A 27,484-nucleotide genomic window follows, 5' to 3' on the forward strand; every position below is an offset into this window, starting at 1 on the left:
TTCGAATATTATATAATATAAAATGCACACTTGTTATAAAATTAAAAATTTATTAGTAATTTTAGAGGTAATCGCACTTATTTACTTCAAGTTAAATGAACAAACAGAACACACTACTAAGTTTTATACTCTACAAAAAATACAGGAAGTGCCAAAATTCCAGTGAATGAATGAAAATTTGAAAATATAATCTAGCACCTTTATATCGTCATGCCGGGCCCATCACATCTAAAATATTGAAACGATATGATGGATCTATTTACTTATATTCCTCTAATACATCATGATTGTTTTCAAAAACTTCCTCATAATGATAAAAATTAAAAATGGCAACATATGAATATATAGTTGTAATTAAAGTAATTTAAATGGCATTACCTGAAGAAATATTGAAATAAAGCCTTTTTATTTTGTTTTTTTGACATATTTAATAAAAATTTCATTAAAAAATTGGTTTGATTCAATTGAAATCTCATATTTAATATTTCATAAATCACATTTTGTTGACTTCGAAAGTGGTGCAAGTCCATTTGAGGTCATCAAAACTATATATTTCTTTTAACTAATACTTTAAAAATGATCACATTATAAACTCAAATCAATTTAATATTTAAAAAACATAAAATGAGCATATTAATATATATGAATATTTTTCAACCATTCAAATATGAACCCTTGAATATCTCCATATAACTTACACCACTTTCAGAGAAAATGGCTCATACATCTCATTGACAAAGGTCAAAGAGAGATTATAAAACCCAGATCTGTTAGGAGAACCTTATACCATCAGCGTCATGTCACTTGACAGTGACATTTCTGAAGGTTTTGCATCAGTTTGTTCCAGATCTTGAAGATTAGGGAGGGAGGCCATAAAATTTATATAAGCTTTATAGCCTCCCTCCAGTATAAAGGTAATCAGTTTATTTTAACCCTAACCTTCAATTCTGTACAAAACTCCATCTTGACAAGGTAAGAGGTATTAAAAGCACTAGTTCATAAATAGCTACTTTTTCTGAAATTTAGAGCTTCAGTATTAAAATGTTTTTCCAATTTGAAACAATGTAACAAAAAAATAAGGTTTTTCTTCTGTGCAAAGTATGGGGCCTAGATTTATCTGAACTGCTTAAGATTTCACAAAAAATTTCTTTGATATACTTAATATAACTCGTATATTAAGTATATCAAAGAAATTTTTTGTCTAAATTTTAATCTAAATAAATAACTGTCTCTTTATACGAGTTATAAGAGATGGTTATTTATTTAGATTAAATCAAATTCTAGATATCCATGCAGCATTTTACATGTTTAATACTAAGAAATGTGCAGAACAAAAAAATGTTAAATGCTTATTGAAAGACATTAAAGTAAAAATAATCTCTCACAAAAATAATCAAAATATACGGTGTGACCCAAAAGCTAGTTAAGTGAAATATACAGTAGTGAAAAAGTAGGTATACAGTTATGATTATTTAATAACTTTATGATGTCACAATAAGAATGATTTGTAAATTGCAATTATATACAAACTTTTACTTACTCAAATTGCTAACCTTCAGTATTGAAAAGTTTCTAAATTCAGGCATAATGTGGAACAGTTCCTTATTGTCATCAATTTCAAATAATAATAATAAATAAGAGAAAATAAATAAACAAATTTGCACCAAGCATCCATACTTCTCAGATTCACAACTGTATGCCTATTTTTGCACCACTCTGTAATTTAAGAATTGTTAATTGATTTTTAGGCCCTCTTATATATGTGAAATTGGATAATGTATAAGTTAAAAACATATTTTTTAAAAAACTAAATATAATTGATCAATTCTTTAGTAATTTGAAAATAACTATTTACAGTTTTCTTTTACCAACAGCAAATTGCAATAAAGTCTTATTACTTTCCAGTACGAACTATTATTATTCTTGTATACTTTCATCCAAAGAATTAATCTCAGTTGAACAAATTAGGAATCAATGCAAATTTGTAAAAAATTATTTTAAAAAATGTCAAATTTAATAAAAATAAACAATAGGATACAAGATAAAAAAAAGTTTCTCATAAGAAGAAAACAAACATTCTTTGATTACATTTTGCAAATAAAACAAAGGGAAAAAAAAATGCTAAAAACTCTTTGATTATGTAATAAAAATACCAAATATGAAACACTGTTGTAACTGAATAAACCAATCTTCCTTGTCATTGGTGATCATCAGAGTGGAAACCATTATTCTTTATGTTTATGCACCCTTCATTGGACCTACGACAATCAAGTTTTGGTGGACAGTCATCTACATTTAAAGAAACAAAAAGTTAAGAATTATTTTTTAAAAATTAATATATTAAATTAAAATATAAATAAAATAGCAAACAAATAGATATATTACATTTTTCTATTATAAAAATAATATTGGCAATACATTTCTGAAAATTCATACAAAAACACAGCACTCAATCTGTTATGTAATGTTTGTATAGAACAATAATACAAAAACAGTTTTAATAATTAATATAAAGTTGTAATTAAAGTACAATAAAGAATAATAAAGAACATAATTTTTAATAAAGAACAAAAGTAAATGTTACGTTTTCAAAATAAGAAAAAAAATGTATTTAGTTTCTCGCCACCATAACCGAGTTTTTTTTCAGTTTTTAAATTTTAAAGTAAAATTTTCAATTCAAAAATAATTTCCTGAATATTTACAAACAAAATCAAAGCATCCCAGAATATCAAATTTTGCAGGTAAACAACAGATTTATAAACTTTTGACTCCAACATACAAAATTCAAATATTCTTTTCAGAACAAAAACTAATATGTCATTACTAGATATACAATAATTCATAATTCTCCTACATAGGAAGAGAATGTGTAATAGAATGTAGGAGAATTATGAATTCTCCTACATTTTATTACACAATCACTTCAAAGTTACAGGAGGTTCTATATGATTGCTATTTAATTGGATGCATCATTCCTCCAACTTGTGATAAACACACGTTAACATTCTGATGTTGTATTGGGTCTAGAATTTTTTCAAATTGCAGCCCAATAAGAAACAAAAGAAACAGTGCATCTTTTAACTGCAGCAGTTTTAAGTGATTTGCAATTTTCAACCACGACTTTCTCATTTAATTTTGAGTATTGTGCCTTACTGCTTGGCACAGGTCAGTCATTTGGAATACACTATAGCCTCACCAAGTTTGATCAAAATCAGTGACCTCAACGTCATGTCATCCTCTAGTAAGACAATTCAATTCGTAAGCAGTCATTGACACCCAATACAATAAGAAATATGGTATTGCAAGTTTGAAATTCAGTATTATCTGCACATCATGAAACTTTCATCAGGCGAGGTCTGCCTGGACAAGATTTTGGATGCCACAAATCATGTCTTTGTAAAAGTCTGTACAAGCCATCAACTGGAAATACTGGAACTGACAATTTGACATATAATTTAGAAACATCTAAAAGTGAAGCCATATAAACCGTGGCTCAAGTATCTGAATGACAGTGATGGGGAAATCTACCATGAATTTGCTACCAAAATAGTGAAGAAGTCAAAAATGAAAAGCAAATGGTTCAACTGAAAAATTCAGTGAAGAGGCATAGGCAAATAAACAATTAGTCATCAACACTATACCTGGTTTGATTCAAGACAGATTATTGCACAATGTTTGCAGGATAACAAAGGAAGGCCATGTTGAACATTTGTAGTGCACAACTTGCAATTGAATTATTATGATCATGTCAGTACAAATTAGACTTGGAATTGAATTATTAACTGTGTGACTTGAATAAATTGCTTTCCCATCTTTAAACTAGACTTGTGACAGTTCATTATTATGCTCATGTCAAAACAAGTTGTACATATATTTTCCAGCATCTGGAGAATATAATCTGTAGTGCATTAAAAATTTGTAATTATTATTTTTAAAATGATGTAAGTACAGTAGAGAATCGTTTATCCGAAACGTTGGTTATCCGAACACTTTCCAGTTGGACTGTGTCGTGCTGAATCGAACTTTTTTGATACTAGATTTACTTCTAAAGTATAATCTTTTATATTTTTCAATATATTTATTTTGTTTGTACAAAAATAAAGAAATAATTTTTAATGATACAATAGCCTTGATTATTATTATAAAAATTTTCGTTAGGCTTAAAATCGACGAAAATTCAACACAAAGCGACACGCAACAGAGAAAAAATTTCAACATCGGACAGGTTAATACATTTTTTTCATACATAATTGGTTATCCAAAAAATCATTTATCCGAACAACCCCAGTCCCCAATTGATTCGGATAAACGACTCTCTACTGTACTTCTGTATTCTTACAGCATATTTCATGAATAAAATCAGTTCCAGAATTGTGAATAATTCTGGAAACTGATTTTATTCATTTTATTATGTGAATAATTGTTTTTGGAAATAAAAAATTAATAAATTTAGTTTACATTAAAAGTCTCTTAAACTATGAAACAAGGTAAACTATAAATCAAACCACTTTGCTAGATTATATGCATTCTTCATAAATTTGAAATTACTATTCTTCATATTAAAAAGTCTCAGAAAACAAAATAAAAAAACTGTTTTGTATTAGTTTTAACTACAGAATAGTCACACACTGCATGTGCCAAGTATAAAACTTACACTGAAATCTCAAACAAAAGTTACAAGATAAATATCCTTTCCTACAATATTCATCTCAGAATTTTTAGAAACTTTAGTAATTATTTTATACTAAGTTATGAAATATGATGAATTATATGACTATTCTATAGCATAAATAATAACTTTTTTATTGCAAATTTTAACTGTGTTATTTGTTCAATAAAAAGCAAATTTATAACACTAAAATCTGCATTTTAATTAAATTGTTAATTACACTGAAGATAATACTTTACTGCATTTTCTGTTAAAATAAATCTTCAAAATTCCTTGGTTAAAGAAATATTCTGAAAAATTTTAATATTTACTTTTTGAAAGCTGTTTTTGGAATATATTGAAATAAATTATCTACTAGAATTACTCTTACTTAAATATATTGTTGGACTTCAAAAGGTTTTTGAAAGACAACTATACAGGCAATATGTTAAATAAAATTCAAATTATATGAGTTACTATCAGAATTCAGAATGATAATTTTGGTATTACGAGCAATAAATTAAAATTTTCTTCCTAAATTTCTTCAAATCACTTGATGGCACAGAAAATATATATTCTAGCACTTGCATTATATTGTATTATTTGCATTACAACAAAAATAATTATATAATATATAGGTATTCCTTGTACAACACAGTACTCCTAAAACACTGTTTTGCTCTAACACAATTTGAAAATTGGGGATATCTCCCATATAACATGACTTCCAGTTTCACTCTAACATGATTTTTGAAATCCTCTTAAAATTTTACAATTTTTAAGTGCAAACTCCATTATTTGATATTTTTTATTCAAGCAAGCAATTATATACTTAACTTCTGGAATTTAACCCCATGTTTTGCATTAGTCTTTTGTTTTGTGTAGCACAGATTCACATAACACGGCACTTTTTTGGAACGTAACTACTGTGCTATACCATGGGATACCTGTACATTTCATTGGATAGTTTCCTATTATATAACCAAAACACTAAGCATAAAAGTTTATACTGTGTATAGAAAGATTTTATTTTCATGAATGTAACATTCACAAGTACTTTAAATATTCAATTTAATTTTAAAAAATTTTTCTATTTGTCAATTTAACAAGGGTTCCTACTCAAATTGTTTTGAATTCCTTACAGTGTGAAATACTGACATAATAAAACAGCATTTTACTAACTGAAAATAAAGTACATGTATCTCTCTTTTTGAGCAATGGATACATTCCAAAGAACTCCACAAAAAAAGTACAAACACATACATCCTATAATAAAAATGCTTGATAGGATACACAACTTCAATACAATGAAAAAAATAGAATAAAAGCTTTAAAAAATTTTGTAAATTACTTAACATTATTTGTATATAAATATAGTACACACAAGGTAGCTTAAAATCAACAAACAGTATTCTTTGACATACAAACAGTGCGGTACTGTGCTTAAAAAAGAAATGAACTCTTGATTTAGAAACATGTAATTTTAAAACCACTTTCTACAAAAAAGTTACTTTTTGTTGAAAGTGGTGAGCAGTAACATAATTTTAACAAAATGTTAAATTTAAAAGATTTCAAATAAAGTGTTTTTTCTCCCATGTAAAAAAATTGATCATATAAAAAGAAGGTTAGTTTTCTTTTGTCAACTACGTTATTTCAAAATTGTATAAAAACAGATTGTGCAAAAAGAGGAATAAGTATATACTATTGCTTCTCCAACAAATATGTCTAATTTATTGTAAAATCTTTTTTGTTTCTTGTTACCAAATTGACAATCAAAATAGACAATCAGAAAATAAAAAAATTAATTAAAACTCACAAAACACAAGCACTATCTTAATGTAGTTTTAGCTTTTTCTCCTCAAGTGTATTTATTTTCATTTCAATCTTTTTCTTCCTTTTTGTGATCTGTTTTAACATTTTATTGTGTTGTTTTAAGTCCTTAAGTTCTTTTGTAACTTTCCTTTTTTCTTCAGCCCTCAATGCCTGCTGCTTCTGAATGTCTTTTTTCTGTCGCAAAGATGAAAAATATCATTGCATAGATCCTTTGACTGTTAACATTTTCTGATCTACATTTATTTGATCTGTAAAATAAATCTCATCATAATCTAAATGTTCAGCAACTATATTTTCTTCCTTAAGATTTTCAGTAATAGCATTTTGTTAACCCAGAAACCACTCAACATTTGCATTCCCAACTGAGAAAGAAATTCTGATTACAGATCATAGACATTGCAGTTGCCTATCATCCTTCACAATTCCATATTATATGTCTAGATGGATCATCATCATTCCTTTTGACATGAATTCCTCAAACTTTGTAGAATAAGGTTCCATGGATACTTTATTGTAGAGTATTCCATACTGTTCTTTTGAATTGAGAGCACATTTCTCACTAATCCTATCTGTGTCATGTAGAACCTCCAATAAAACATTGAAATGCAATTTTCCAACATTTGATTGTATTTTAATAATTTCTGGGTCTACACTGCTGAGAACCTTCATACATTTGTACTTGACAGGTCCCTTCTCAATAACTCAATAATCTTGTGTCATCACTTTCAGCACATTTCAACAATCTCTTAGAGAATACAGAATATCTTTGTCACTTATTTTCAATTCTTTTAAAACTTTTTTGCTCCAAAACCAATATCAAAATTCTTCAGATATATCAAGTTTTCATTAGTATCTAAATCTATCTTTAAAAACTGCTTATCAATGACACTCATTTTTCACGAACTTTCTCATCAGATTCATTAATAATTGAACTACTACTTGATAAAAATATGGTGCAAGAGGTTTGTTGCTCTAGAATTGAGCAAGAAAGTGCTTAGCCATGTACATATTGAATGTGTCAAAAAATTAAAAGTTAACTTTAGTAAATGATTCATTGAGAGCCTGTCTCAAGAATGCAGCCACCTTGCTGTCTTTCAACTTTGTACTGTTGTTTATGTATATCTTCACAAATTCAACATCTACTGCTCCACAATCTAAAAGTGTTCTCCATTCTCCAACCACCTTACTGAACAAACTTTTCAGGAAATAATCTACTTCCACTTATAGCAATGTATTTGGCACAGTGAGTGGGTGAATCTTAACAAATAGTACAAATTCTGTAACAGTAGCAACACATTCCAATCTACTGTTTTAAAACCAGCTTCTACAGCACCATAGATTACCTGTAAACCACATGTTCCCATTCTCACAAATGATTTCCCAACATTGTCTCCAGATCTTCCAATTTATTCAGAAAATATATTTTTACATTTGGTCCATCCATACAGATATGAAAAATTTCTGCTAGATCTGAGAATGTCTGAAAGGCCATTGAGAAATGCAGAGAAATCATCTGCTGTACCATGATCCAGAAAAACACTATTTAAATATCTAGTCATAACCTTATCTTTACTCTTGTGTCCCAGTATTTTATCACAAGAGCCATTCGAGTTTTTTTAGTAACTTCGTTTAGTGATTTCTCAAAGGTTATCATAATATTATCACAACTTTTAACAGAATCAACCAATTTTTCTCTGAAATAATAGGATAGGCAATCATTTATTATGTAGGAAGCTTTGCCTGGACCCAACTGAAGTTGTGTGGCTATAGCACTGTCAGAGAACATATTTTTGAAAATATTATTAACATCAGAATATGAATTGAGTGACATCTTTTTCTTTACAACAGTCAATGCCCAAATTATCTCTACCTTTCTTACATCATCTTTTATATCAAAAAGTGTCCGTGTGCTGCTAGGTAATGTTGATTTGGTGAGAGAATTTTCATTAGTAGTCTTAGATCTATCTTCCATAACAGAAGACATTTCACACACATTTTGTTGACTACTGAAAAAGTTTGAATTTGTTGTTGAGTTTAAAGACCTATCAGTGAAATCAATGAACTTTAAAATTAGACTCACTTGAACCTTTAACCAGTGTGTATTACGATTAAATCTAGTAAATCGAACATTTTCTTAACCCTTTCTGAGTTCTTTTTCAGGTATCATTTAATTGTAAACCAGCCAGATCTAAAATGAATATGAAATTCAAGCATGTTCAAACGATGTTCCAATTTCAAACTTTTTATTTCAACATGACTAGAACTACTTGCATGTGAAACTAATGCATGCTTCCCCCAAATTACTTGAAGAGCCCAATTCTATGTAAAAATTTTAACCTTTGTGACAAAATTTTACCTTTATAATATATATAGTAGCTGAAAAAGAAAAGGTTTATTTAATTAACATTGCAATCCCAGAAGATCCAAGGACTGTTGAAAAAGAGCAAGAAAAACTGAATAAATACAGAGAAGACTTTAAACAACATGTCTGTGAACAACTTGTTATTCAAGACCTATTCAAGTTAACCAAATTCCACAGTACAGGTACTCCTCACTTTACGACCTATCTGCTTAACGACCACTCGCACTTACGACCAATCAAGTTTTGACCTGCAATTCAGGGAATCCCCTTTCTCAGCTTGAGTGTCGGTCAGTGGCGAATGGTGACATGCGCACTAAGCGTACTATAATAGTCTTATAGTACTATAATAGGCTAATAGCATACTATAATAGTCTTTTTATGAATAAATTTGAAGTTTGTTGCATAATTTGTATAATTTTACAATGATCCTATATTCCCAGTGCAAGCTCCTCGCTTATCGACCAATTCGCTTAATGACACAATCGTCAGAACAGAACTCGGTCGTAAAGTGAGGAGTACCTGTATTTCTATTTCTATTATACACATCCCACAGATTAACTTTTCACTGTAATGGTTGATTAGTTTTAATAAACTTATCATCAACTATCCATCTTTGTTTAAATCGTAAGAGAAAACTAATACAAATTTTTGGCATTTCTGTTGGTAATTTTTGAGTTAGTTTTCTTTAGTTCTGTATTTTGCCACTAGTGGAGCTAAAATACCAAATCAATAAATTGCACATGGTCACTTTCCTATAGATTCCAATTACTTCTGTGGCACTACAGCAGGTGGTTTAAAAGTTATAGAAGACATATAGGGTTCAAAGGAAAGTCAATACATTTACAATAAAAATATTACTTTTACACTAGTATTTATTAAAAGAAAAATTTTAAATTTCATGTTCTCTGATGTGAAAACCAACCATGTAATTATAACAATTCCAAATAATAGTAAATTATCATCATTATGAATCTGTTAAATTAGGAACATAATAATCACATATATACAATTTTATTATTGATATGGTAATTAATATTTTAGGAACTTTGTGGTATTATTTCTCAAATAAGTAATAAAACAAAGCAAGCAAACAAGCCTGCTTGCTTGCTTTATTACTTATTTGATACTAACATAACTTGACAGTTAGAAAAATTGAATTGTTTTTTAAAATGTACAGTATCTTCTTTTAAAAGTACTGTGAACCCATTAAAAAATTAACCATTATAATTTTGACTCTTGGTGCATATCACAAAGTTTCAAATGCTTAACTTTTCTGTAAGGTAGCAAAAATTAAGACAAATTATAGACAAATGTGGACTCTTACATTTAGAAATGTCTTTTTTCCATACAAATCAAATGATAACACACAAGAAAAGTTTAGTGTATGATTATTTTTCTATTCAATTTTCTCTAATTGAATGTAATTAATTGAATTCTGATGGAAGATAGTCTAAAAGAAATCTCCAATAATAGTAAAAACATTAAGTAAACCAAATACTTATCACACAAAGAAGAAACATGTTTGTATATATGATTCCTTATTTAAGTAAACTGAGCACAACAAGTGCTGGTAAGAGTGTAGGAGACGTCTGCAAACACTTACTTGTGTTCAGTTTGTATAGAAAAGAAATTATTTTAAAAAATTAAAAAGTTTCTGATAAAAATAAGACTTGAAAAACTCTAACCTTACGATTTAACTTACGTAATACACATACATTCCAGCAGTAAAGTTCGATATTTACTTTGTAGAACAAACATTTTTGGGGTTCTTAAATCCCATCTTCAGGTTCTAAAGTTTTTCAAACTTAAAACAATGATAGTTGTCATTTATAAAAATCCAGCACTGAGTTGCTTAACTTTTCTGGCAACCATTTTTAATAAAATATCATAACAGATAGTGCTACCATCTGTTATCTTTTATTAAAAAAGTTTTTTATATTTTTAATTATTATAAAATGGCAAAAAGCTTAATTTTGAGGCAAGGGATGGGGTTTCATAAAAAAAACTGTAGACTTTAATAACGAGTAAAATCATCAAGTCCAAACCTATTGGAGATACACATAACCCCCTTCATTTCCCTACTCCCTTGATCTTTAATCACCAAAATTTAATAGAATCAATCCCCTAGCACAATCACCTCCCTGCAAAATTTCAGAAATGTAGTTCTTATCATCCTTGGTATTTAGAAATACTAAATATACCTTCTCTACAACCATATATAATGAAGCCGATTAACTTCAATGTAAAAAGACTGGTATCACAATTACGATTGAATAAATACTCCATTTATACTAATAATACTTAAATTGACCTCTCAAATAATCAATGTCCACGGTGCAAAGCTAAAGACTCTTCAATGGAACATCTACTTTTAAAATGCCGAAAACTCAAAAATTTGTGATTTCCTCAATATTCAAATACTCAAATTCTAGAAGTAGAATCTTCACATAACTATAAAAACAATTTAAACAATATAAATAAATTAAAACTTTATAAAATATATAATTACTTTACCAAGAATACAGGCAGTCGTCTACTTACGAACATTCGACTTACAAACTTTCGAAGTTACAAACAAAGCCAACAGATGGTGGGTTAAAGTGCAGTTGGTTATTTTTTATGTATAGTCAAGTTTATTTTTGAAGTTTTACGTTAAAACATTTACAGTACATACATATGTACATTTGTAGTTGTTTTAAATGAATAATTTTAATAAATAATGTACTGTGCATGTGATTGATTTAAATTTATACTTTCCTTTAACAATCTTAATTCAACATTATTCAAGTAGCCTAAACATTACATAATTGTAAAAACAACGTTGTATTTGAGTTTTTGCGCCAAACATTGTCTTTTCGACTTACAAACTTTTCAACTTGCAAACGACTGCTATGAACGGATTAAGTTCGTAAGTACAAGACTTACTGTATTAAGGTATTTGAAAATTAAACTAGTTAAGTAAATTCGAAATAATGATCAACTAGAACATCATTGCAAAATTTCAGAAACTTTTGACCAAAAGCACAGGAGTTATTAAGCTTCAAAGAGTTTCAAACAAAATCATGCCCCCCACACACACTAACATCCATACATATAGAAACCCCCCAAGCTTTTGCAATTCTCAATGTTTCAAAGTCCCAAGTCCAAAAATGTAAAAATTTTGGTGGGGGTCATTTTTTGACTGATTGCCAACTTTCCCTCTGTTATGTATAACAGCTGGGAAAGTAAAGGTAGAATGCCACGTGTTGTAATTTTTAAAATTTAGGATTAAAAAACACATCACTAGCACAAACCAACCAATCAGCAGAACTTTTAAATGCTGAATTTTAAAAATTCCAACAGTTTACATCCCACACCACTTGAAATTGGATGGACTCTGAGTCACATCAGTATCCATATTAACGAAGCCGCTGACCAGGCAGCTAGCAATAATATTCTCACCGGCTCCTGGTGGAGGCCTCTCATGGCATGTGACCGTTGATTTGCGGGAATTGATAATTCACAGCACATGACAAGTTTGCGGGAATCGATAATTCATACTCACACTGACACCTGGTCCACTATTCTCAAGAGAAAAGGTTGTGACCATCTCTGCCCTTTCTCCTCTTGGATCTATCATCACGCATTGTCACTACACTGAAACTGTATTGGCCCGTCTTCATACTGATACAGTCCCGTTGAACGAGTTTCTTCACTCTCGACACCTGCGCGTCTCGCCTGACCGTCCCTATTGTGGCTTGTCAGAAACAACATCTCGCTATTGGCTAGTTTGCCTGCAGTACGCGGGGACCCGCCAAGAATTGGGTCGTTCCTTGACCTCGGACCTCTCCATTGTTCGTACATTAACTCCCATATATTGGCCACAAGCCGACCTTCCTTCTCGTCAACATATCGAATCCTTGGAACGTTTTGGGTACCGAACTAACCGCTTCACCTAATAGCTAAGTGGCGCGCTTTGGAGAAAAAGTCAACAGGATAGTCTCTCCATATTAACAAGAAAAAAGAAAGAAAGAAGAAATTCCAACACACATGGCATTCTACTTTAAGAAATAAAAATTATTGTTGTTCTATAGTCATTAAAAGAATTGTTCTACATTCAAAAAGGCTTTAGATCCTGAAGGTGGGGCTTAAGACAATCAAAAATGTTCATTCTACAGTGTAAATATTGAACTCTACTGCTGTAGTGTGGGTGTGTTACGTGAGTTTAGTGTTTCTCCAGTTACAATAGTAGTAGTATTTAAACTAACCTTACAACTTATTCAATACCAAGAGAATCCTTTAATATTTTAATAATGTCATCATAATTTTCAGGAAACTTCAACTTGCGTGGTGGACCCTTCTCAATCCCTGACCATAGAACAACTTCCTCGTTATTGTCTTTGATTAAGGTGAACTCAAAACTCTTCTTTCGTGGCTTGACAGTATTAAATTCTATATTTAACTCAGGGACAACAGAATGCAAAACCTCTGCCAAGGCAAGAGCATTCTTTTTATAAACTTGTCAAGATGTGCTGTGAAAATGGAAACAAAACTGTCAATGTCATGTGTAGCTTATTAAAGTATTATAAAATAATAATAAATATCACTTATTGAGATTAAAATATGAACAGCAGTCTGTTTACAAAGCTATAGTAATATCTTTATGATAATAAAAATTTTAAAGAATTTAATAGCTTTTCTTTAACTATTCTGAATTTCTGAATAATCACTACATTTAAAATATCAGATTAATATCAGGCAACCAAATAAATAATTTCATTTTGAACCGAGTTATAATTTGAGTAACAATTTATGCACATAACCACTAAGCACTTTCTGTCAGTCAACTGCATAAAATTTATATTTTTATTCATTCATTACTTGATTTCCAAGCTCTTAACATAAATTTATAAAAATATTTCAACCTTTCAAAATGTCTGTGCCAAATGCCAAATAATGCTATCTGTGCATGTTTGCTTTATGAATTTAAACTTTGAATTAATGAAAAGGCTTCTAGAAAAATTTATGCCACATTTGGGAAAGATGCAACATCAAGAACTGCTCAAAGATGGTTTAAAAAGTTTCCTTCAGGAAGTCCAGAGTCCTTAGAAGATGAAGCCAGGTTAGGAAGACCATTAACCAGAGTCACTCTGTCTTTTTTATAGTAATTGTCAATCCATTCTCCAAACACATTTTTTATTCACCAAAAATAGAAAGTTATTTGCCAGGTTACTTTTTCACTTACTATGACTTTATGAACCAGAAATGAAAAAACAACCCACAATATAAAAAAGCAGAGTTTTTATGACTGAGTTACTCAAGCAACTTTATTTTTGTTTATTAATAGTAAAATTTTTGTTATAGTGTAATTAGCATATCTCATTAAAACTGAAATCTTCATGGATGCTAAACCCATGTTTCAAAAGCCTTCTTAAAATCAATTTCCACCTGTTTTTTCTTTTTGAGAACCACTCTGACTATTCAGCAATCCAATTACCAGATGAATAAAATTTTCACAAATTGCAAATTTTACAACAGGCCAACAATTTATGCCACATTTGGGATCACTGCATTAACTTTAGATATAGACAAATTAAAGAATATGATAGAGATGAATTCACATTTTGTGTGTCAACACTTGCTGAAAAACTTAAAGTAACTGATGAAACAATCAGACTTCATTTACATAAATTGAAGCAGAAATGGAAATTAAGTAAATGGGTTCCTCATGCATTAAGTACTGAGAACAAATTACACCATCTTAACATTTGTACATCTCTTCTTTCATGCAATTAACACTCAAGAGCCTTAAAAATCCAGTAATAACATATTTAATAGAAACAAATGCTTTCGACCTTACTCCCGGTCTTCAGGGTTTTAAACCAGTGAGATTCGAACATGTGAATACAACAAACAAAAAATTACAAAGTATTTTTAAAAAACGCATGGAACAGCAACTGCACAAATTTATTTTAAAGATATGGAACACTCCAGGCACATGTAGAAAACAGTTAAAACCATTGAAGAACCTGAAGAAGACTGGGGTATGGTCGAAATTGCATTTGTTTTCTATTAAATGTGTTATTACTGGATTTTTAAGCCTCTTGAGTGTTAATTGTACGCATTCCAGTATTTATGTAAGAAGTTGTTTATTGCTTCTTTCGTGTTTGAAATCTGAGAATTTCTTAGATCAAATTTTGACCACTGATGAAAAGTGGATTTTATACTTTAACTACAAATGTAATCATCACTGGTTATCACCAAAATGATTCTGTGCCAACAAATGCTAAACCAAAACAAAAAAAAAAAAAAGATTTGTATTTGGTGGACTTAGTATTGTTTATCATGATTACTTAATTGTTGGTCAAATCCTCAGCAATTTGTACAGTGAGCAGCTACAAAGAGTACAAATTAAGGCAAAAACAGCCATCTTTGACAAATTTTCAAATGTTTTGTTTTTACAAGATGATGCTCACCCATGTTGCAGAAATTACTCATACAACAAACAAAATAGTGCAATTGGGATGGGAGCTTTTACCTCATCCTTCCTATTCTCCTGACTTCATCCTTCATTATCACCTTTTTTTATCTTTGGATAATTGTATGTGCAGAAAACAATTTACAAATCACACAATTATAAAAGAGGAAGTAACTCAACTTTTTAATGTTAAAATGAATAGCTTCATAAAAATAGTATTTTCAAACTGCCCTCCTGTTGTAGTATTTGAATGTGAAAGTGAATATTTTGACAAATAAAATTATTTTTAGAAATATAGACATTTTTATTCAAATTTCAAAAAACATTTGGTTACTTGATATTAAAATGAAGAAAATATTAATTTTATTAATTTGTTCAACATTTTATTTTTCTTTTGTGATTTATCCTTTGAAATGCAAACTTAAACCAAGACATAGATAAAAATATCTGTCTTGGTTTACATTATTTGATTTATTTTCCAAGTTAATAAAGAAATAAACTTAATTTTTCATTTTTTAACAAATTCAGCCATTAGTATATTATATCAATATGAAGCATGATTAATTTTAGAAGAATTAAAAGTTCCAATAGAAGATTTGATCCGCATGTCCCACAGCTTTAATTAGCACAGCATTAACTAATTATATTACTTGGAATATTAACAAAAGATGTACAGTACATTTATATTTCATTGGGTCTAATATATTTTTCCTGTCCAGATTTTCTATTTCTTTGTACAATTTGATGGAATATTTTTGAATATATACTAGTGCTTGAATTTGTTAAAAAAATAAATAAAACTTAAGGAATGAAATATATTTAGCTTGGCAAAGAAATTAAAAAACCTGAATAGATAAAACCCAAAGAATATAAAATAAATCAGAAAATAAAAATTTGTTTAGAAATTTTATTAGAATTAGGTAATAACAAAAGCTATGAATACAGTATGAACATAGTTTATATATTAGGACAGAAATGAAAAAATTTATGAATCAAATATCCAGAACAGTATGCAAGAAAAAATTACCCAGCATATTATAGAGTATTTTTTATTATAAACATAACTATTCTTAATAACAAATATATTTGTTCAAAATGATTATAAGCTATTGCAATAACAGAACAATGAGTACAATAAAATTGATAGTTTAATTTATTTTAAAAAATGTTCAAAAACAAATATAAAAAAACAAATGTTAACAAAGTATTTTGGCAATAAATTTAATAAATTTTACATGATCTCATAAGAAATTAAATTCAAGGGATATAATTAGAGATGCTTAAAAATATAGTTACGTCTATGGATTGCAATGTTCTTGGTATCAGAATCTGTTCATAAAATGAATACATCATGAACATTCCAAATCATTGATACATGACAAAATTATAGTCTTACTATTCCCAGCTGATTAAAATGTTACTGCAAGACTGATGTTGACTTTCTTCAGTCTTCCTCAGGTCTTTATCATTGCAAATTCGAATAGTCAAATTATCTGCTGGAATCATTGATTAAGGCTATAATTTTGTCATATTGTGAACTGAGGTTTCAGCTTGAACATTTAAAATGATGCACATTGACACATTGCTATAGCTAGCATCCATAGACTACAAAAAGAAATAGATCGGACATCAGTTTATAAAATGAATTGATTCCAATATATGTGGAATATTCCACATGCAGATATATTGGTCAGTTGGGAATCAGTTATCAGGATGCACAATATCTAGATATATCTCTAGATATAGTGCATCCTGAATCACTAAAACAGTAATATTGAACTCATAGATAGTTGCTTACAGTACTATCATCTGATTGAAATGCTACTGTTTCAATTCTATAAATACTTGACACCATACTAGAATTATTTATTTCCAATGCCGCCAGGCATCCAAAAACATACAGAAATGTTTTTGTTCCGAATTAGAATATCTTCAGCTTCAAAATCCAGCAGTTAGAATGTGAGCAACAACTTTTGAATTCAATTCAACATCAAACTTTTTAAATTTACATAAAATGTTTAATTTGAAAGTTGCTCTTTATAGTCTAACTGTTGGATTTTGAAGCTGAAAGTATTCTAATTCAGAACAAAAACATTTCTGTGTTGTTAACATTTGGCTACCCGAAATAAGCACCGGAAATAAATAATGCTACTATTTGTCTCCTAGATATAATTTGTCATGAAACAATATTGCAAAATTTAAACAAACTTTTAATTATAAAGCAAAATCTGAAAACAATCAGAGGAATAAAAAGAAGTTTGCTTGTATTAATATTAATACAAGCAATTTTATTAATAGATTTCTTCATAAGTTTTACCCTCAGAATAAAGGTGGTAAAAAAATATGCATTTAATTAAAATAAGAAATAATTATCACAAAAAGAAATTAAAATTATTATATTATAAACATGACAAAATTATAAGGATGCAATCATTTTACCTTCTGTCTGGAAGTATATAATAAAACAGAACTTGTAGGGTGATACATTCAATAGGCTCAATAGAAAAAAGCCTGTGATACTATAAGCGTTGATGTTATTTGGAAGTTTAATTATCGTATTTTATTTTATTTTAGTCTATTTATTCTATTTCTGTAATATTTTCGTTATATTTGGTTTACTTAATTCAATTTCAATATATTACGTAAGTTCTAATTTATTATATTTAAATTTGAACCTGGTGTTCAAAGCATTGTAGATTCGAACGTCTTTAACCTGACAATGGCCCATAGAGTGAGTTGAAAACGTTTGTTTGGAAGAATAAATGAACTTTCTAAGTAATAAGGTGTGTTGGTTTTATAATATTAAAGAATCTGAGTGTAAGCAGGAGTATATTATAAACATTTAACTCAATGGAAAATTATAGCTAAAGGAAATCAAATACTACAGAACATTGATTATCTAATCTAATCCAGTGATTCTTAATCTTTTTGAAGTCAGGGAACACTAAACTTTCACATTTTTTTTCCCGCAGAACATTTACAATACATCAGCTTTAAAGCAGGGATGGCTTTTTGAAACCAAGCACACTTAGTCTAGTAGATGATAACATTGGCATTTGCTAATTACATTCTCATACAAAAATTATTTTACATTGTACTGATTTTTCTTTTGCAACAATTTTTAATTGTATATTTGTTTTTTTGCGGAACACTTGAAGTGGCTTCGCAGAGCACCAGTATTCTGCGGACCACAGATTGAGAACCACGGATCTAACCTAAACAGAGATCTAATAAAGATTGGATAATCTGAATACTATAACACAGAGCATTAAAAAGTTTGAAAAGTAAATATTAACTAAATACATTTCTTAATTATCAAATTACAAATTATTAAAATATTATGTAAATTCTACCTACCTGAACCTGAAACCGGTGCGTATGAGGTTTATTCTTCCAAAACAAACGTTTTCCTAACCCCTTCTGGGTTCTTCAGGTAAAATTAGCTGGATCGAAATTGGAATAAGAAAATTTGAAATAATCCAAACGATGTTAGTTTTCGAATGTTCGTTTTGTTTGTGTATTCGGTCACGTGACGTGTTGAAAAGCGTTCGAATTTGACCATCAACATCCAAACGGTAACGAAAGTTAGGTCAGCATACATAAAATACGAGATTGAAAGATAAATGATTGATAATATTCACACACGTTGTCAAGCATTTTTCTTTACCAAGATTGTTAGTATAACACTGTCTCTCCATATGTAGTAATGCTTGCCATGCCATGGAAAGGCTAATTTCGTCCCTCGTATTAATGCATGTGGATGTGCAATAAGCTTTAAAAATTTCAATTTCCTCTAACCATTTTAGGTGGTCAATGTGTGGTGTGGTAACAATTAATTGTGCTCGTGTGAAGTCCGCCACGATTTCGGGGTCGGTGGCGTAAGTGGAGAGTGAGGTGGTGCATCTTTTACGTTGTATGTCGGAGATATGTTCCTTTAACCTAACTCCTAATGAACGTTTAGTCGATCTTATGTACACCAAATCTCTGTTAAATCGGTTGTCCCTAAGCGGGACACTATAGATGTCTGGTAATCTCCCCATACTGGATCGATCTTTTCTGTTATGTAAGATGTCGAACAGAGTAGGTCATCTCCTGTAGGCCAGTGTAACATTACATTTTTTCACGATGGAACTGTATAAAAATCTCAAGAGGGGTTGAAAGTAAGAGGTATTACTTTATACAGTTCCATCGCAAAAAAATGTAATGTTACACTGGCCTACAGGAGATGACCTACTCTGTTCGACATCTTACATAACAGAAAAGATCGATCCAGTATGGGGAGATTACCAGACATCTATAGTGTCCCGCTTAGGGACAACCGATTTAACAGAGATTTGGTGTACATAAGATCGACTAAACGTTCATTAGGAGTTAGGTTAAAGGAACATATCTCCGACATACAACGTAAAAGATGCACCACCTCACTCTCCACTTACGCCACCGACCCCGAAATCGTGGCGGACTTCACACGAGCACAATTAATTGTTACCTCACCACACATTGACCACCTAAAATGGTTAGAGGAAATTGAAATTTTTAAAGCTTATTGCACATCCACATGCATTAATACGAGGGACGAAATTAGCCTTTCCATGGCATGGCAAGCATTACTACATATGGAGAGACAGTGTTATACTAACAATCTTGGTAAAGAAAAATGCTTGACAACGTGTGTGAATATTATCAATCATTTATCTTTCAATCTCGTATTTTATGTATGCTGACCTAACTTTCGTTACCGTTTGGATGTTGATGGTCAAATTCGAACGCTTTTCAACACGTCACGTGACCGAATACGCAAACAAAACGAACATTCGAAAACTAACATCGTTTGGATTATTTCAAATTTTCTTATTCCAATTTCGATCCAGCTAATTTTACCTGAAGAACCCAGAAGGGGTTAGGAAAACGTTTGTTTTGGAAGAATAAACCTCATACGCACCGGTTACAGGTTCAAGTAGGTGGAATTTATGTTATACAACCCAGTGTGCAGTTTCTGATTTATAAAATATTATGTTTAAATAAAATTGTGAATTGATGCAAAATTTAAATTTTAGAATGTATGATGAAGGTGCTTGCAAGTCTGAAAGTTCATAAGTGGGAAAGCTCCTGTATAAGCTTCTGTCAGTCAGTGATTTATATATTTATACTAAAAAAATGCACTGTACAACTGAATAATGCATAACACACATTACTTACTAAGTTGTAACATATATTCAAATATATATTTCAGCAAATATAAATAAAAGCTCCAATCAAATTTTCCTTTATTGTACTTTTTTGCTAAATTTGCATTTTGCAAATTTTGCAGCAAGTTTCTAAACTTGACACTCAAGTCTCTGATTTTGCACGTCATTCCTAAACTCCAGGTTTTATGTAATTTCTTCCTGTTGCAGTGATTTTTAAGGACTACTAAATAAAATAAAAATCAAATTTTTGAGTATGCTATTCCTCTTCACAGTAGTTCTCTTTTCTGCATGTACAGTACTGTAAAGTACATATACAATACTCCTGAGGATGTAACATATATATGCAAAATAAGTTGGATTTAATGTGCTGAAGTTTGTTAAACTATTTTTATTGCTTCTGCTGGATATATCCAAGTCTTCTAATATGTTTGCACATCTCTGTTCTTATATTTGGACTTACCCAGGCTTATTGAGTAAAGATGGGATAAAGGTATTTGTCACATGATCAATATACTTTGGCTATGATCATAGAACACAAATGGTAATCACACAACTAAGTCTCCAGGTTTATAGTTTCATAGTCAACTTAATTATATTTTATATACATTATATATTAGACATTATCATCAAATTGCAATCTGTGATCAAGAGAAATAATTTAAATATTCACATACTTAAAATTAGAAATTAATAACATTCACTTTATCATTAATTGTGAACATGAACTTGTAAGTTGTACACAATTACAGTCAGTGTTAAAGTTATAGGTCTATATAATTATATGCTTAAATTGATAAATTTATTACTTTAAAGTGGGTCTTCACGTAACTAATCACAATACTGTTTGATTGATTACATTTTACATCATCACTTCCAATTTGTATTGTTTAATCAGAGAATGTTTTTTTTAATCCATTGGCAAACAGTTTATCAACAGAAAAACAACTTATTAGTTCTTTGGCCAAGATACTAAATGACTTGAACTGTTTCTAGTAAGACAACAAAACTGGAAGACAAGGAAACAAAAATATATAACATATGTCATTTCATCAGGAAAAATGCACAAAATTGCTGTCAAACTTATCATACACATGTGGCAAAGAAAACAGACTATTATTTAACACATTATTTCTGTATAAAGTGGTGGAGATGCATTTTGGGCTATTTGCCCCTCTTCAGTCCTTTTTGTACAATTATAAATTCTGCGTAATAAAATATGTGAGATCCAGACTTTTATAAGAATGTTTTTTTCCTAATTTTCAAAATATTTTAACTACTTTCTTAACATAATCTTTAAAATAACATTGCTGGAAAAAGGGATTGAGTGTCACCCTTCTCATCAACAACCCTTAAGAATTTATCCACAACAACTGATAAAAGTTTATAACTTTCCTTCAAGAACGTCAACATTCGCCCATACAAATATTGTCGTTCTAGTATTGCACGAATCAGAGTTTACAGTTGACATCCGATGTCACTACTTTTGCATTGTCCCAGGAACATTATGACCCTACACCTGCTAAGGGTAACCTTCGTCTTTGACAACATGCAGTCACCTGAGCAATTTTCCCAGGCCGATCCAAATATAAGACCAATCCATCCACCCTCTGTAGCAGTCTCTCCAAATGTTTGATCTTGTGCACACCCCAGTGATCATTATCGTAGTTGGGTGACAACAGTTAAGTGGTACCCAAGAAAAGGATACATATTCAAACCTCAGCCAAATTGTTAAGAGGTATGATATCAAATCCGTGTAACTCTCTTGGCTCCCCAAAAATTGTACACGAGAGTTGGGCTCGTGAGGAAACACAAGAGATCGAAATCAAATACAGCCTTTCCAAGTTATCTCATTAATTGTTTAATTGTTAAGCATTAAATTTTTGTTTTTCTTGTTAAGGACTTACCATTAACAAGAAAGGTAAGTTCTTTATTCCTTTATGGTATATTGCCTACACCTTACTGACAACCCCTCTCTCCCTCCTCCACTCAACCTGACTGATCCCCACTTCATGGGATCATAAAAGGTAAACACGCCATCCACTGACAAAGTGGACAGGTTCAAAAAAACCTGTTGCCAAAGAAAAGGGTAAGACATCCGTCCTAACCCTGGTTACCCACAAATACATTAAACTTAATGTTTATTTAAATTACATATGTGCAAAACACAAAAAAATGAAGATTACCAAAATGAATGAATTAAGAATAAAAAAAAAGATCAAATTATTCATAATTCATTTTAGTTTCACTTGTATTTGTTCTTGTTTTAATTCTACTCCTTTTATCCAGGAGTCACAAGTAAATATTGTTTCGGGTAACTTTCATTCTTTTGTGTTTTGTGCATATGTAATTTAAATAAACATTACATTTAATGTATTTTATTATGCAGAATTTATAATTGTACAAAAAGGACTAAAGAGGGGCAAACAGCCCAAACTGTATCTCCACCACTTTGTACAGAAATAATGTGTTAAATAATAGTCTACTCTCTTTGCCATGTGTGTTCCTGTATGATAAGTTTGACACAGCAATTTTCTGCATTTTTCCCAATGAACATAAAAAAAACAAAAAGCAATCAAGTATTAAGCCGTGGTCACACCATGCGATTTCCAGCTGCACAGGCGACCGCAGCTGCAACAAGCACGAATCACGCACATCTTCTCATGGTCCCACATTGTTCGCTGGCATTGCAACTCAGAAACACATGACCCCATAATAAACCAATAAAATTACAGTAGCTTGTTTTTGACTACTTTCGTGGGCTATACTATAGATTACTCCCTATGGAATTTTGTGTGTTTGGGTATATATCTGAACTCAGGGGACCGAGACGAGTTCAACGATACTCTACTTTTGGACCGGAGACAAAAAATAAAAAAGTTATCATACTTTTTTCGGCGATCACGCGATGATAGGGAGTCGCGTCGCTCTCCGCTAAGTCGGCCTCGCTATCACAATCGGGAGTCCCGTTGCTTGCTGTTAAAATTGCCTTTAGTAGACGTTTTCCCTCTTTTTTTACTTTGTTCAAGAACTACTGTGAATCGATCACTTGTTGAGCACATGGCGACGTGTGGTGGTGCCCATACGAGAGGTCAGTCAGGCCACCATGTTCGCTGCCATAAGTAACATTAACCAAAATGGCAATCGCGCGATGATCGGAAGTCGCGTCGCTCTCTCCGCTCTCGTATCGCGTGTTTAACGCTCCGGGAGATGACCGTAGTCCGACGTCACGGTTTGCAGACTTTACAGCAAGATGGCAATACTAGCAACTACGGTGCCGTCTGCATGAGAGCATTAAAAAAGTATGGTAACTTAAAAAGCGTGATAACTTTTTTATTTTTCGTCTTCGGTCCAAAAATAGGGTACAGTTGAACTCGTCTCGGTCGAGTTCAAATATATAATCAAAGTCCTGAAATTCCATAGGGAGTAATCTATAGTACACCCCTTTCGTGAGTTTACCAACGGTTTACGTTCTATTTCAGAGTATTTATGGAATTTTCGCCACTTTTCTTATTAAAATGGCAAGCAGTTCCTTTTCCTGCAGTGAATAAAAGAAAGAAGGCGATCATTTTCATAGAGCTTCGAGAATACACAAAGAGATAAAATCTACGATTTACAAAGAATTAAAATCCCACAGGCATTCGTGAGCCTGAATAAGCTCGATTCTGTAAAAGTAACAATCCTCTAACTTTCCGCAATGATGATGAACTATTTTCAATGTTGTCACTGTATGATGTGGCACAAAGACGTTTGCTGATTGGACGTTCGTTTGCAATTGGTACAAGTAAAACAAACTTTTTGTTTCTAGTCGCGGTTGCAGTCACAGTGGTTTTCGAAGGGGGTTTACTAGTTAACAAGAACAGCCGTTGTGGTTGCAGTTGCCTGCACAACCGGAAATCACATGGTGTGACCATGGCTTTAGAAGTCATTTCAGTTAAATGTAAACTGGTTGACAAACAAAAACATGCCTATAGTTACATACAGGTATGTGCACTTAATGACAGTGATACATTTCAAGAAATATGCTGCTAAGCAACTTTTATGATGACTGCTAAATGCAGAGTACACTTAGATAAATTCATATGATAGTCTAGTGCTGGCAAAAACCAAGAGTTCTTGAAAACTGATCACTTTGAAAAAAAAAATATCTTTGAATTCAGCAAAATTAATGTTTTATTATTGCATTTTATTAAATTAGTATTTTATTATTAATAAAATGCTGTAATAAATACTAGCATAGATTAATAAATATGCCTATATCACAGCTGGTATTCCACTAAAAAAAAAAAAAAAAAAAAAAAAAAAAAGGTTAGTGTTTCTTCAACATTGATAAATTCTGAAGAATAGTTTTTGAAAACTTATTTTAAAATTAATTCACACTAATTGTCATGTCAATTTTAATTTTAAAATTTAAAAATGAATGATATACGATATTGTTTTAAAAAAGTAAAAGGATGATAATTTGATGCTTTGTATAAGATATAAGTGAATGAAGTGTTATGTTACAAAATCAAAGTTGTGAGTAAATTGATTTCTAAGTTATGTAATAACTTTTACAGTGTAAATACACACAAAAAATAATGAGTTTCAGAGAGTATTACAGTGTTGTTTAACTTCTGAGATCTTTGATAGTGATATGTAAGAGTAATATATTACACTTTCATCCATGCAGAACAATCAAGTTTTATGGTTATAACACATTCAATTTTAATCTACTACCAGAAAATTTCAGTGTTGCATCAGTTATATATAATCATTTTAAATCCAAGCTTACTTTATTACCAACTAAAAGTCAAAAAATGGTAAGTACAGATAAACCTTTATTATTTAAAGTCGTCTACGTGGACGTTATTTATTAATAGGACCTTGTACTGGTGTATTGGCACAGTAATGAGAGTTAATTCAGAAAAATTTCTTTATTTTATCACCTGTAGTAGCAATATCCGGTCCTATTAATAAATAACGTCCACGTAGACGACTTTAAATAATAATAAATTTTAAGGACAGTAAGGCTTTTCTAATTACAGATAAACCTTGTACAATACAACATTCCTAAAATACTCTCTTGCTCTAACATGGTTCAAGAATTGAGAATATCTCCCATACAACACAGTTTTGCTCTAATATGGTGTGAGAACATCTCAAGACAAAATGTCATAACCCCATCATTCGATACTTTTTTATTCAAGCAAGCATGTGTCGTCTCATATTTTCCCCATTGATATTGAAATTTTCAATATCATGTTTCATGCTTTTTGCCCAGCTTTCTGTAACAAGAATTGATTGTACAATTTTTCTTCCTTGTCGCAGCTTCCTATTCCGGCTTTCTTATAAACTAGGTGTCACCATCATTGGCGATAGCACTATAAATGAATCGGAAAGACTGTTGTTGTGCTTTGTATTATAGATTAAATTAAAAGTTACTATATAAAAAAGATTAAATTTTTAAAGATTTTGTCTTTGCTTGCATTTGCCTGTCAGATTTTGTGAAAAAAAAACAGAGAAAAAGCAAAATGTTGGTGATAACTGGGATTAAGGTCAACAAGAAAGCTCAGACAAAAAGAAAACATCCTCATTTAATGACGTTTAGCAGCGAAGAAACAATATTAGCATGCAATACTTTTGATTACGATTGTTAGTTAATTATCAATTGCTTTAATAAACGCATCTCTCTTAATTACGAAAGACAATTGTACACTCTGGCTAACTTTTGAACCCTATATTATTGTATTAGTCCTTTGTTTCTCAAAGCACAGATTCACATAACATGGCACTTTTTCAGAACCTAACTAGCATTATACAGGGGATAACCGTAAACACGGCGATACCATAACCATACCGACGTCATCGTCAGTTCACACTAATTTTGTTTTTAGCAACACATTTTACCAAAAACTAGATTTGTTGCCAGCACTAGTGTAGTCTACTACTCAACTAATACTATATAGTATACTACTTATCAAGTAGCATAAAGCAAAGTATTTAGGAAATCAAAACATATCTAAACAAAGAAAAGGTACGGACAACCGTCACTTTTTCAGCTCCGCTATAATCACACGGAACTTCGTCACACCATTAAGCGGCACACACCTATAGCAGCAATCCGCCAGCTTTACATTTTAAATTCTTCTATATTCGAACAACTCATTTCTCTACTTCTGTAAAGAGTATAAATAAATTATTAAGACATTAAGCCCATTTTCTAAATTTGTACTTACATCCAAATCATTCGTATAGAAAATTCTATCTATCTTAATTTAAAAATTCAAAATTAATAAAGTATATTATTTCATATAAATGAGAATTTATAATTAGGTATAAGTTTCCAAAGATATTTCGACTTAAAAAAGAAAAAAACACTAGCGTGGAAATTCTTTTATTTTAAATATAAAAATGGCGGGTTTATTGCTGTTATAATAAATCCTTACCAAAATTCGGCGGCAACTGTTGGACCACGTTTGCTTGTCTTGGTTGCTGCTTTCTTTTCTTTCTTAGGAGTGTTAGAATTCTGTGCCCCTTTATTACTACGAAGGGCCCTCTTAAGAGGTGGTGTAGACGTTTTTTCTTTACTATTTGAATTTTCGACTTTCTTTTCCTCCTCGTCGGTTTTCGTTTCACTTTTCTCCATCTTCGCTTCTTCTTCCGATTTTACATCGACGTCATTTGTTTCTTCATTCTTCGTATCCTTCTCTTCTTCGTTAGTAGTTTCTTCTGGATTATTATTGGTCTTTTTAGTTTTAGATTCGTTTTGATTCTTGGTTTCCGCACCACGTTTCCTCCCTCCTCGCTTCTTTGCTGCCATTTTGATTGGAAACGGTCGACCGACTCCTTATCTAATGGCTGCTTATAAACCTGCTTTCAAATTCGCGCCTAACCGGATCGAACCGGTTCTTATTCATTATATTAATTTATCCATTATCAAAAGAAATGATTTTTATTGGTCGAAAAATTTTTCTAATTATTTATTTCGAATTATTACGTAAAAATTTTTTTCTTTT

At 30.7% G+C, this 27,484-nt stretch overlaps 1 protein-coding gene across 2 annotated transcripts; it reads right to left on the reverse strand.

The window, feature by feature from the left end:
- Positions 1 to 1,992: 1,992 nt before the first annotated feature.
- Positions 1,993 to 27,373, reverse strand: LOC136975434 (uncharacterized protein DDB_G0286299-like). 2 transcript variants are annotated; one of them, XM_067270490.1, is made up of 2 exons: positions 26,915 to 27,369; positions 1,993 to 2,289 (listed from the first exon to the last, which is right to left on the reverse strand). In XM_067270490.1, coding segments are annotated over exons 1-2 (375 nt in total). In that variant the 5' UTR covers positions 27,289 to 27,369; the 3' UTR covers positions 1,993 to 2,288. The 2 variants fall into 2 exon arrangements, with proteins under 2 accessions (XP_067126591.1, XP_067126590.1); XM_067270489.1 differs by lacking the exon at positions 1,993 to 2,289 and adding an exon at positions 13,207 to 13,354 and having other exon boundaries at positions 26,915 to 27,373.
- Positions 27,374 to 27,484: the final 111 nt, after the last annotated feature.

This window comes from Centruroides vittatus, unplaced genomic scaffold (genome assembly GCF_030686945.1).
Source record: "Centruroides vittatus isolate TY-2023 unplaced genomic scaffold, ASM3068694v2 contig_371, whole genome shotgun sequence".
Taxonomy (NCBI): Eukaryota; Metazoa; Arthropoda; class Arachnida; order Scorpiones; family Buthidae; genus Centruroides; species Centruroides vittatus.